The sequence below is a fragment of the Pygocentrus nattereri genome, chromosome 4 (genome assembly GCF_015220715.1).
Source record: "Pygocentrus nattereri isolate fPygNat1 chromosome 4, fPygNat1.pri, whole genome shotgun sequence".
NCBI classification, from domain to species: domain Eukaryota; kingdom Metazoa; phylum Chordata; class Actinopteri; order Characiformes; family Serrasalmidae; genus Pygocentrus; species Pygocentrus nattereri.
The window spans coordinates 48,746,972-48,761,137 of NC_051214.1; the positions used below are offsets into that span (position 1 = coordinate 48,746,972).

The 14,166-nt window shown below is 39.8% G+C and overlaps 1 protein-coding gene across 1 annotated transcript; it reads left to right on the forward strand.

Annotated features, from left to right (window-relative positions):
- Positions 1-8,935: 8,935 nt before the first annotated feature.
- Positions 8,936-13,428, forward strand: zgc:112001 (uncharacterized protein LOC550384 homolog). Its single transcript, XM_037538196.1, has one exon. It carries the CDS (start codon positions 9,141-9,143, stop codon positions 10,029-10,031), a length of 891 nt encoding a protein of 296 aa, XP_037394093.1. The 5' UTR covers positions 8,936-9,140; the 3' UTR covers positions 10,032-13,428.
- The last annotated feature ends 738 nt before the right edge of the window (positions 13,429-14,166 follow it).

Genomic DNA, 14,166 nt, shown 5'->3' on the forward strand with positions numbered 1-14,166 from the left:
GCTGTCGCCCTCTGCTGGCAACAGGCAGTGCAGGCAGGGCAACTTGCTGCCATCACCCTCTGCTGGCAGCAGGCGAGGCTGGCTGGACCTTTACACGTGTTCATCAATTCAATTCATTCTAAAATTGCATTTTACAATAGATGTCATCACAAAGCAGGTTTACAGAAAATCAAGCAAGCCAAGGTCAACAGTGGCATGGGAAATTTTGGAAGAACACAAGGAAGAACCTCTGAGAGGAACCAGTGCTACCATGACTCAAAAGAAGAAATGAGGAAGAGAGTCACTGTGACTCAAAATAACTTCCCTAAGATCATGCTGAGGAACCACAGAGAGAATGAGACTCAAAAGGAGAAACTTGTAATTAATTTATTCCACAGTTGAAGTTAGAAAGAGCAGGTGAGGAACTCACCTGAGGCTTTTAGCACAACAAGTGAGGGAGTGGCAAATGCCAGTGGTTGCATGATGGTCTGTAGAGCATGAACACTTAATAAGGGCTGATGTTGCACAGGCATCAAACCAGACAGGAGGAACAGTTTTGTCATTTTGACAAAGACAATCAAAACAATGTATTTTCCTTGGTATGAAGAGCAGGTTTTTAGACAATTTGATAATAGCACATATTGAAACTCTTGGCACAAAGGTGGTCTAAACTGTCAAAAGGTTTGAATGCAGATCACAAGGGGAGAATATAAGTAGCAACTGGCTCGATTTCTAAGGCAGCATTGACACAAACATTTGCAGGGTTGCACAGAAGCTGTTCTACACAGTCTCTGTGCAGTAGGTTCTCCTTGCAGACAGGAAAGGACTGAGAGTATCTGCTGCACATGAGGACAGCTGCCAGGACTATACTGGGATCTGCAGGCCAAGCTCAGCCAAACAGCTGCTACATAGGCAGGGTCATGATCACATAACCCATGGTGGGGGCTGCTCTGACAGACGTGTCAGGGGCAGTTTTACAGTGTCAATGGTCAATAGTGTAACACTGAAACTACAGCTGAGCAGGAGATGTACTGCTGTGCGCCTTATTGTGGGTCATGTCTCCGATGTCCATCAGCATTTTTAACACATCAATCTACAGTTGGGGAGGTGGTGACCGTCAGATGGAATGGTTCTCGTCATGGGCAGTTTATTGGTCAGTATTGACTAATAGAGGTTTAAACAACCCTCATTCATGGTGCTATATGTGTATGTGGTATATACTCAATAGAAACACTCATACTCATTGGCCATTTTATGAGAAACACATACCATAGAGGTAAACTATTTACACCTGTTCAGTTAGAAATTGTAAATCTGTTAGCAATTTATCAAAAGTGGTCCCGTGGTCCCATGACTGACACACATTGTGCATGGAAAATGATTAGCTACAGTCATTTTATATATATATATATATATATATATATATATATATATATATATATATATATATATATATATATATATATATATAAAATCAGTCCATGTGTTGGTTCAACTTAACATTACAAAGAGTAATGCACTCTGCTGACCACAGTTTGTTGTGCCAACCAGCCCTACATCCATAACATCCAGTTTCCTTGACTTATTAACTGACCAAACAAGATCAGCTGTACCACTAGCAGACAGACTAGGTTGTAATGTGTACAGTTTGTCTGAACTTTGTGTTTAGATGTGTACATTTACATACGTTGGCCAACAGTAAGTGGCCCGAAACGTTACTGGCTCTATAGGGGTTATCCTGATTACCCATTCCGGCACTGGTGGTGGTCCAATGGTGGTGCCTTAACAAAGATAAATCGAGTAGATAGGAGTGAAAATTGTTCAGCAGATTGTTCAATAGATGAACTACAGGATCTAACTGTAAACCTACAAAGTGTGAACCAATCAAGAGATTAATACCACTTCACTGAATTGGAACAGGCTAACCACTGTCCACGCTACAAGATTCATTAACTGACCAATTCCATTCAGCAAACCAGGGCTTTGCCACTAGTGGAGGAGGCATTCATTTACTTTCTGAATAAGAAACAGACTTCGCTGTGATATTTACAGCAACTTGTCTGTGCATTTTTGTGTTTGTGTTTATTTACATATGTTATTCCACAGTAATTGGCCCAAAACATTACCAGCCCACTGCGAACTCACAACTCTTCATCACCTGATGAGGCATTGGCAGTGGTCCTATGGTGGTGCCTTTCCAATGATCAGTTGGGTATAGAGGGCCTGATAAGCCATTTAGAAACAGATACAGTATGTAACTAAACCTATCAAGTGCACTTACAGTATACAGTCATACATTAAAGTTTGGGCTCCACTGGTTAAATTACGTTTTGTTGTGTGCAAAAGTTAATGGCATATTACTAGTGTCTTTATTGTTAAACAGCAAACAAATAAAGACAGGGCAGAAAAAAGACCTTTAATTATGGTCCCTGAGAGGATGCATGCAACTCGTTTCTAATCAACAAAGCATGTATGTGGTAGGTGTTTCCAATAACATAGCCAATGAGGATGAGTAGCTTATGATGTCCTGTGATGTTCTATCCTATAAGAAAGAATCCACTTTAGTCCTCAGTTGACCTCCTCACTGCTGCAGTTTTCTCTTTTTCTCTTTTTATTTGAGCATTTCAGTGTTAGATCAGCTTAAGGGAAGCTTCCAGCCAGAGCTGCTCTGAAATCCCTGATTGTGCCTTTCAAAGTTGCTAAACTCTTTAGAAAAAGGAAAATAAAGGAAATTCACTCCAGCAGCCTGGCTCCAAACCTATGTACTAAGCTTCATGCCACACATTGCTTTAATGCCCAACCCTGCTCTGTACAGGTCTACAGCAGGTCAAACTGCATATCTATCCACCGCAGATTGGAAAAGCCAGGTAGCTTTGTAAGAGCTCCAGGATGCGATTGATATTCTGGGAGCAACCTTCATCAGGATCTCCAATTCACTGGAGCTCCACTTAAGCTTCAGCAAAGATAAGGTTTTCTATCTTGGAGCTGAAATCAATCAGCATTATTAGCTAATGTTCTCTGAAGTAGTCTACTTTGGATCAATAAGCTACAGACTATATTCTATTACAGTATCAGTCATATTCCCAGTTTATGGGCTTTATTTTGTTTTATTTCCCCAAGTCCCCCCGCTCTTTCTTTATGCTTAGTATCATGTTTTATCCTTAACACCATCTGTCTGTAACATTTATAACTTGTCTTGTACTCGTGTTTGTATTTTTTTTTAACATATATGTTAGTGTCACTTATTGTCACTTTGAAGATGTGCACTTATCTTCTTTGGGATTGCCCATATGTTCAGTGTAATGTGTAATTACACAGTCCAGGTGAACTATCCATGCATTTTCCAAGCCGCTTCTCCGTCAGGGTCGCGGGGTCGTGCTGGAGCCTATCCCAGCAGTCATCAGGCAGACGGCAGGATACGCCCTGGACAGGTCCAGGTGAACTAAAGAAGCTCAAACATTAGACAAAATGAATACGTTTACATTTAGTTCACTTCGGTTCATTATCACTTAATTTGATTTCTTTCACATTAACATCACAGAAGGTAAAGCTCGAGTTCTTTCCTTTCCTTTCCTGTTCTTTTCTTTCCTTTCCTTTCCTGTTCTTTCCTTTCCTTTTCTGTTCTTTCCTTTTCTTTCCTGTTCTGTTCTTTTCTTTCCTGTTCTGTTCTTTTCTTTCCTTTCCTTTCCTGTTCTTTCCTTTCCTTTCCTGTTCTTTTCTTTCCTTTCCTTTCCTGTTCTTTTCTTTCCTTTCCTTTCCTTTCCTGTTCTTTCCTGTTATTTTCTTTCCTTTACTTTCCTGTTATTTTCTTTCCTTTCCTGTTCTTTTCTTTCCTTTACTTTGCCTGTTCTGTTCTTTCCTTTACTTTCCTGTTCTGTTCTTTCCTTTCCTTTCCTTTTCTGTTCTTTCCTTTCCTTTCCTTTCTTGTCCTGTTCTTTTCTTTCCTTTCCTTTTCTGTTCTTTCCTTTCCTTTCCTTTTCTGTTTTTTTCTTTCCTTTTCTGTTCTTTTCTTTCCTTTCCTTTCCTGTTCTTTCCTTTCCTTTTCTGTTCTTTCCTTTTCTTTTCTGTTCTGTTCTTTCCTGTTCTTTCCTTTCCTTTCGTCTTTGTTCTTTATTCTTTGACTAAGACCCACACCAGTCACCCCCTCTATAAAGGTGTGATAAACAGGGGCGTTTACCAGCACCTTATATACGAAGCCTACCAGGTGCGTCGAGTTAGACTTGATTGCTGGCACCTTGCCGCTGTCGCCCTCTGCTGGCGGCAGGCGGTGCAGGCTCAATCCTTACAGTTTTATGGTATCAATGGATCAGGAAGAATGAAGACGAGGACTTTCTTTATTTGATATTTGAAGTCAGTCACTGCACCATTGCAAGCTTGTGTTCATCACTGCTGTGCGGTGACAAAAACATTATTATCTACTGTGAATTATTTAACACCTATGAATAATTCAGTAACTACTATAAAATCTTCAGTATTCTCTATGAATTATTGAGATTCCACTGAAAAATTCAGTTTCTGCAGTTAATTCTTAAATATCAATATATTAATGATAAATTAAACATAAACATGATGTACAAATCGATATTTGCAGAGTGTTTGTTTATTGCATTTAATACTAAAGAGACACCAACAGCTGGAACCACATTCCTTCTGTGTGTCAACATACTTGGCCAATAAATCTGATTCTGATTATTCAATAACTAATCAGAGACTAGTCTGTAACTTTGATTTAATGACGTTGAGGAACTGTAGCATGGACCCGCATACAGAACTTTAGAGCGTTGCTTTATGTTGAGGTTGAGTGCAGAATAAAACAGAGATGACTGTACTATCATGGACTCTGGGCGGTGGTATTATCAGGAGTTTGAAGCCTTCTGAATGTTTTCACTCAATTAGTAAATCAAAAGATGGCTTTGATTGAAAGAAATCTTTTCATTTTTCTTAATTAAATTATTCAAACAAGTCTTTGAATTTGAAATGTGTTATCTTTTTTGGCTCAAAAGGCTTTTTTTTATCATTCTGTGTTAGGTGTTAAACTGGAATTAAAGAGAATTAACTCAGATTTGAATTTAAAAGATGAAGTGCTTTTATATTTTTTCTTAATATGCATTTAATCATCGCAAAATCGCATGTTAAGAACATTACCTCAAGTAATCCTACTAGTCCCAAGATCATAATGTATTTATTGTCACTGGCTTAAAATAAATAAATAAATTTAAAAAATTACATAAGGGCATAAACATGTTAAAAACCATATTATTGCCATTGAAACTGCAGGAGTTTGAAAACTGTCATAACATCATGTGAATGTTTACATAGAGTGTACGGTTATTGCTGTATAGAGTATACAGGTCATTTTTTTGTATGTCATTGTAAATAGATAATGATCATTCTTTAATTAATGTAATGGTTAATAAATGTAATGTATTAGTATGTACTTTATACTGATATCACTGATTTCTAAGAGGTAACTTTAAGCTTCAGTCCTGTTTGTTGTATAAGGAAATTATGATTGGTCATGAGGGTTTTAATATTACATTAACTGAGATGACTCACTTAACCGGATACCTTGACCCAAAAGTGTCCAGGCTAAATGCACTTTACTTTAAGTCTGGTTTTGGCTGGTGGCTGAAATGATCTGGCTAACAGTGAAGCTGAGTTTTTCTCACAGCGCTGTGAGATGGACAGGCCCACATGAGATTCATTAGCACACAATAAACAGACTGCAGCTCAGCCGTTACTCAATCATGTTTTTTTGCAGCACATGCAGGCCAAAGGTCCTGTAAACATGGAGAGGATTCGGGTATTACAGACCTCACTGAGAAAGCATTGCACTGGATTTGCATTATTCGAATGTGCGATCATTTACAGATGAATGAAATTGAATTGAGTTGCAAGTAATATGTGTTAAATAATTTAAATAATGTGCACATTTGCCTCAAGGAAATTCAGTGCTTCACCTTTCCAGTGCTTCAAGTATTATGGAATTTACTGTAAATAGGATAATCAAATAGCTTTTAGTGGGAAACTGACTTCAATCCTTAAGCTCTAAAGGTCTGCCTATCACATAATGTACACAACAGTTTCAGAGTAGATACTGAATAACTTTAGTAGATACTGGATAATTTACAGTGTAAGCCCAATTCAAAAAAAGTTGGAACAGCGTGGAAAGTGCTAATAAAAACAAAAATCAGGGATCAGTAAATTCTGTTTAACTTGTATTCACCTGAAAATATTGTGTTTTGTCCCATTCAATGCATATGAATTTCTCTGGCGTTGTTTCTGAACATTGAAATATAACATATGCAGTGAATAGTACAGTCTTAACCTGTATTTGTGGACACAGCAGTGGACCCTGTTTATTGTAAATGTCTGGTCAAAGTATTCCTGAGCCCATGTAGTGGTGTCAATCACAGAAACATGATGTTTTTTGAAGCAGTGCTGTTGGAAAGGACGAAGGTAACAGACATGTGGTTGTGGATCATTTGCAGCCTTTTCCTTTACGCACAGGGATTTCTTGGGATTCCCTGAAACGGTTGATGCTATTGTGAAGTATAGAGGGTAAAACACCTTCTTGCAATTGCTCACTAAGTTTTTTCGCTGATGAATGTGGGGCCACGTGATGAGCCAAACACTGTTTAAGTTTTATATGGTAAGTGATAAAAACTCACTTTTTAGCCATATATTTTGTTACTTTATCACTTGTCACCAGGAAGAAAAGTGCTATATAAATAAAGATTATTATAATTATTTACATTTACATTTACAGCATTTAGCAGACGCTCTTATCCAGCTTAGAAGAAGTGCTTTGTCTGTCTAGAGAAAGTCTCTCAGCTAGTTACCAGTAGGTTAGAGAGAAAGACGGTCCTGAGCTCAGATACTGCTAGAAACTAAAGTCACTGTAGATACAGAGAGAAAAGGAACAGAGTCAAACACAGAACTCTGTGCCGTACAATACAATACAGTAAACTACAATACAGTAAACTACAATACAGCAAACTACAATACACAGTGCAATACAATAAATTATAATAAGTGCAGCACGATACATTACAATCAATACTTCACTCAGTGCTCGTTTAAGTGCTGTGTATAGAGTCTTCAGTCTGCGTTTGAAGACAGCGAGAGACTCTGCTGTTCGGACAGCCATGGGGAGTTCATTCCCCCACCTGGGCTCCAGTACAGAGAACATTCTCGACGCTTGTCTTCCATGCGCCTTGAAGGATGGCGGGTCAAGCCGAGCTGTACTCGAAGCTCGAAGGGCTCGTGGTCCAGTTCCAGATTTCACCATTGCCATCAAGTCGGTAGGGGCTGGTCCATTTTTGGCTTTGTAGGCCAGCGTTAGGGTTTTAAATCTGATGCAGCTACAGGAAGCCAGTGAAGGGAGCGCAGCAGTGGGGTGACGTGGCTGAACTTGGGCAGATTGAAGACGAGCCATGCTGCTGCATTCTGGATGAGCTGCAGAGGCTCGATGGACTGCATGGGAAGACCAGCCAAGAGTGAGTTGCAGTAGTCAAGCCTGGAGATGACTAGAGACTGCACTAGAACCTGGGCGGTTGTAGTTATAACTTTCTTCTGATTTATGCTCACCCAAGCCCACAGAACACTGGACTAAAGGAAATACTAAATTTCTCATGTGGACATGAGAGTTCAGTTTATTATCAAGGCGCAGTGTCTCACATTATCTAACCCAGAGCATAAACCCCCTCATGTCCTATAACAGCTGATTAGCTGAATCCACTGTTACTGACAGGAACTGATAATACCCCACCCTCCCCCCCCCCCCCCCCCACACACACACACACACCCCCACAAGGTTATTGAAGACTCAGTGCACAGTGTAAGATGGTTTGCTGAACTGAGCTGCAACTGAAGAAAAACAGGCATATTTACTGTCATAAACAGTGTGTCAGTTTTATAGTGTTACCTGATTAAATGATGTAGTACTGCACTGAATACGCATAAGTGAGGGTGATCCTGCAGGTTAAAGGTTGGCCAAATGATTAAAGCAGATCAAATGAAGGATGAAAAAACGCTATAATGATGTCATGTTTTATTATATGTTTTATTATATGATGCCCATATAATCCACAATCCTGAATTTCTCACTTGTGCACACGACTTTGTCATCTGTAGTTTATAAGTGCAACTTTTTCCCAGTTTTTATCGCCACTCTAACACAGTAGTTATGGCCATGTGCAAAAGTTTGTGCACCCCGATCAAATTCCACTTGTTGTTGACTTCCTAATTGTAAACATGTTAAGACATCCTCTATGGAGAACACGCTACTGCACATTTTAGCACAGTTAGTGTTGTATTATGTATTGACCTTAACACTTTTTTTCCAATATGTTAAACTCACCCGCGTCCCTGACGGAGAAGCGGATTAGAAAATGGATGGATGGATGGATGGATGTTAAACTCAAATAGATGGAAACTGTGCACTAAAACTTACAGAACACATCATATTAAAGTGTGTTCTCTATAGAGCATATGTTGTTATTTATTTCCGCTTAGAAAATCAACAACATGGAATTTGACCACATATGACTGCATGTAAGGGTCATTCTACAGCTGTGGTGACAGAGCATACTGATGTGTAATTCAGTAATTCAGTGTCAAAAGTCATAACACTGCTGACAAAATGACAAACATTGTACTTCAGTTTTAAAATCAATTTAACACCACTTCTAGAGATCCATACAAGTAGTATTCTCTATGTTTCTGAGAGACCAGTGACTTGATTATGATCAAAATACAATTTTATTTATACATTAAAATAATTTCATCATAAGGCAAGCAACAATAATGCGTTATTACAAATCAAACTGCAAAACAAACATCAGCAGCGTTTCTTCATGGCAGCATGACAACGTGAAGGGTTAAGCAGAGCAGCGCTGTGCGCCTGCGCACTGGGCCAGCACTGCAGACCGCGCTCTCTCTCTCTCTCTCTCTCTCTCTCTCTCTCTCTCTCTCTCGAATACGATACTGTCCCGAGCAGCCAGCTCGTCGTGACGATAAGCTCGCGTTAGTGCTTCATTTTTATTACTACATGAACGGCTCTTTAGCTCTTTTTCTTTAGCTCTTATGCAATCGTTGCGCTAATGCAGCGTTTATGAAGCTGGATTTCTTCTCCCAGCCGGACCCGAAGCAGCCTCAGCATGTCCCGGTCCAGCAGGCCTTCAATGACCCCCGCGGAGGACGAGTGCAAGCAGCGCCAGCTTCTCTCCTTCCTCTTCTACCAGGCCGTGAGGGACCACAAGCCCGTGTGGATGCTGGAGGACATGCGCACTATGGAGACGTTCCACTGGGAGGAGAACGCGACGCAGCGCTCTTACACTCCATCTGAGGCTCTGCTGTACGCCATAGTGCATGACCACCAGGCCTATGCGCAGTACCTGCTCAGCCACTTCTCAGATGGAGCCCTGGCCACACCAGGTGAGCGCTTCTGCTGCTGTCCGTCATCCGCTCCGCACCTGGCCATGGCCGTCCGCTACGACAGACGGGACATCCTGACTCTCATCCTGCAGGTGGCCCACCGGCTGCCTGCCTTGCGCTCCTACATGAACAGGAGTGGGTGCTTCCACGCCGAAGACGGCAAAACGCCGCTGCACCTGGCCTGTGAGCTGCTGAGGTCAGAGGCGGTCCTGCTGCTGCTGGGCAGTGGCGCGTCGCCCCAGGCCCGGGACCACAATGGCATGACCCCACTGGATGTCATCCTGGAGCAGTTGTGGGACTCCAAAGTCAACACGGGAGCCAAAAAGCTGTGTCTGGACAGCCTGCTGATGTTCATGCCCGAGGTGCGCTTCAAGATGAAAAGCTCGCTGGAGAAGGACCCGCAGTGCTGGTCCAAAGTTCTCGGTGAGGAGAAGTTCAATTATCTGATAGGAAAACTCCCAGCACCGCTGTTTCTCATAGCTATGCAAAGAATCCTCTCTCAGCTGCCCCCGGAACAGTTCCCCAACAGCCTGGACAAGCTGCCCATACCAGCTGCTCTGAAACCTCTGCCACAGGCCTTCAAACAACAACACAGCCGCTACACTGTGGCCTAGCTTATTTTAGCATCAATTTTTCCACCGATTTTTTCAAGAATTCTGAATAATTCAGTGTTTTGGATGTAAACAGAGCCATTCAGAGTGGTTTGGTGTGAAATGGATCAGGTTTCTTTACAGTGGTGGTGATAGGAATCAGGGGTCACCATGACTACAAATATAGGCATTTTATCTGCTATCCTAAACCACGTGAACCTACACGTCTTCACGTGAACCTACACGAGTTCTAGATGGAATGTTGATGATGGGAAAATAGTGGAAAATGTGAAAAAAATCTCACCTCACAATGTGCTTTATTGTCCCTCCATCATAAATGGATTTTAAAATAGGTTTTGCATCAAAAGCTTCTCAGAATTGTCATAAAACAAATTCACGGTGTATTTATAACCATTTCATGTAATGTCTTTCTGTGAGGGAGCTTTTAGAGGTGGACGTCTGGTTCCTATCACCAGCACTGTGAACAGTTCTGACTCAGTAAGGTTCTCTAGAATGATGGATTTTGCATCAGACCACTCTGAATGACTTTATTTACGTCTTAACTACTTAGTTATGCAGAAAATTAGACAAAATATTGGTGGAAGATATTCTGTGCTCGTATTTATTCAAACTCTGGCATGAATTTTAGAATTTTATCAACGTGCAAATGGTGTACACGTGGCATGAAGTGGTTGACTGATCAGCCGCAGTAACTCAAGATGAACTCACCTGAGCAATATCGTCTTCCTGATCTCTCTTCTGTGGGAGTGGACAAAATAATGGAAACACCTGATTTTAAAAACAAGGCATCATGTTTTTAAAGGCAATCCATGTGTTTATTATTGATTTTGAAAGGGCCCATATCTTACATTTTTCCTGTATTTTATTTTTCCTTCGGAGGTCCACTTCTAACAATTGTGTTCATTTGTGTAGCAAAAACAGTCTATGTGACATTTTCCAGCCTCTCTTTATCCATTAGAACGAGACAGGCTGTTTTTGTTACTGTGCCTTTAAGACTTATATATGTAAATGAGTTCTGATCTAACTGGCTAACCTCATTGGAAAAGCGGTCCAGGCTGAAATACTCCTCATGACTACAGTGGGAGTGGCCAGGCCTAACCTGCTGCAGGCTGTATAGGTGGACATACAGGCTTATGCAAAGGTTTTGGCGCCTCTGGTCAAACAGCATGTTTTGTGATTTTCTGAGTGTGAATAAGTTAACACACCCTCTACAGAGAACTCACTTCTGTACATTTTAATGCACTGATACTATTTATGTGCTGCATTTCACATATTGAGAGTAATAAAAAAGAAAAAAGCTTGTGAATATGCAGGACCATATCCAACAGGCCCATCAATTATGAGAAAATGCAAACAGCTGTCTTGACTTGCAGTGGCCACTTTACTAGCAGCACAGCAGAATTTTTCATTTTTTGTTATTTTGTTATGGCTGATAACAGTTCTGACTCTCTCCATGTCTTTTCTATATATTTGCTTCATTTTCTCCTAAATCACTGCTGAGCAACTGTTGCACTACTGCCATTAACTCAAGGTTTTAGGTTTTTAACAGTGAGCTAGTGTTCCTGTGAACGCACTTTGAAGCTCCAGACATTCAAAAGATCACACCCAATACTCCCACAGAATAGTGGGTGCACATTTCTAGAGTCAGATATACAATGTCACTCACCAGAGTTGAAGAAAAGCATTACTGTGTCCTTATTGGCAGTGTTCTGATTATATTCTGATAAGATTATAAACGAAAAGAACATTTTACATGCCTGCCACATGCTTTAGCTTAGGATGCTTGACTGTTTGAGTAGTTAAGGTACTTGCACTACCCCCCCTCCCCCCTCCCCATTATATTTCAGCCGTCCGATTGAGTAAATGCATTGAATGGAGGTTGTGTGCTTTCTAGGGAAATATTCCACTGGTTGTTGTTGGTAATATATGCATAATCTTTTTAGTTTTGTCTTGATTTAACAAAGAATGCATTTAATGGCGATGGTGCGTCTACACTGTGATTCGTGTGCTGCCACCGTGGTGCTGCATAGGCTTTGTGTCACCTGCTTTGATATCATACAAATTAATGGACCACCCATAAAGGCAGCCAGGTAGGGGCCCATCGGATATTTGCGTCTGTAGGCTGATCGTTTGTTCCAGGCCTGGGCACACAGCAGGATTTATGTTTTCATTTTTTTCCAATATGTTATACTCAAAAAACAAATAGACACTATACTGTAAGATTTAGCAGAAAACGGCATATTTACGTTACCTGTAGATGATGTGTTACATTATTTTCACTTTCATTTTCACAGTTTCACTTTATTTTCACTTTCAGTTTGACCAAGGGTGTTCAAACTTGTATATGACTGTATGCAAATATGTTGATCTTTGTGACATAAAAAACATTGGGCCTCATTCATCAATATCGTTCAAAGTTTGCTTTCAAATGTGTCCTTGAGAAGAACAAGTCTATGTCAGATTCATGACGTGTTCTTAAACCTCAGACTTATTTGCAGCTTTGTTGCTAAGATTTTGTGTAGATTCTGTTCCTACTTACAAACAAATCTCAAATAAGAAAACACCGGTGAAATTTCGTTCTAATGATGTTTGGTGAATGAGGCTCAATGAACTCAAACTGGCTGTTTTTTTGCAGCTTAGTGTCAGTATATGGACTGTAAATGAAGGTGGAGGGTCAATGAAGTTGTAAATGAAGTGAAGGGTCAGCGGTGCATTTCGAAACTTTAACCATGTTTACATTCTACAAGAAACTCTTGTATTTCTTTAAAGTGAGGACAAATCAGTTTCCCATGATATGGGCCCTGTAATGATGATATGAACGGACTACTGAACTGGCATTTTCCTTCTGCCAAGATATTGTTGGTTAATATTATTAAGGAAATATCACAAGAAAACCAATTTTGTCTTCTAAATGATGTGGTAAATCATGATTAATATGACCAGGAATATGAAGTAAAAAAGTCATGTTTTATTTCAAGTTGATTTAAAAATCCATGGTTTAATATTTAATTTATAAGATCAGAATCAAGCTTTATTGGCCAGGTATGCTACGCATACAAGGAATTTGGTTTTGGTTGATGTCAATGTTTTTTTTTCTTTACGTAAGCCAAAGAAAGCCTTCAACTCATTCTGCCTGTTCCTAATTATTCAGCATGTTTGTGGGTGCGTTTTCATTGAAATGACATTCCAATGAGAACTGATACTGCTGTAAAAATAAAAGACAGCCACACCCATCTTTACATTATTGACTAACTGGAAGATCAGGTTGATTTTGATCCCCACACACAATCCCCCTGTAGGTCTTTTAGCCTTTAAGTGCAGAAATAACCTCCAGCTATAATTGTGACATTGGTCTTGATTTGAAAACTGGTTTACCTATAAATGATATGCAAACCCAAAAGTGAACATGTTTCATTTTATACCTGCACCTTGTACAACTGCCTGTAATGTCAAAATACTGACCTCATCCGATGTGAGGCAAGAGCAAAGATGCATGTGTGTATAGTCAACGCTGAATAGTTCATAAAAAGAGATTTAGACCAAGAAAGGCTGTAAAACAACAATCAGTGTAAAGTAACTGCATAATCTGCATAGTAACAAGTAGCTGATTGGATGGAAGTATTTTTGCCTTAATTTCTTAATTTATCTTGCCAGTTGTTTGTATTTTCTTCCTATTTCTTTTTAATTGTTCATTTATTCAAAAGTGCTAAATGAAGAAAACAAAAATCACTTTTGTCACAGACTTTTTCAAATCTGGCACAACTGTTTAGTAGGTGCATTTTGTCCTTTCCAATATGTTCCCAAACCACATAAAAACTAAACCTTGTAATATACAGTACTGTGCACAAATTTTAGGTGTGTAAAAAATTATATTTTTTAAAATCTATTTCATTGGCAGCAAATGTTTGCTAAGAAAAATACAAACAACATTAATAAGCAATAAGCAGTATCTTTATGTATTTCAGTGTTTGTTTAACTATGTCCGGCCCTCTCTTCAAGGATGCCCAGTATTATTTGTAGCTATCATTCAACGCCTGGTTGATCTAATCAATAGTTCATTAAATCAGGAGAGCTGCTGATAGAATTGAACAAATCCATGCATTAGCTGAAGATGGTGAGGTCAACCAAATATTTGTTC

What these genes read in the sequence shown, in the direction of transcription:
- zgc:112001 (XM_037538196.1), top strand. Translation starts at nt 9,141, where the DNA reads ATGTCCCGGTCCAGCAGGCCTTCAATGACCCCCGCGGAGGACGAGTGC.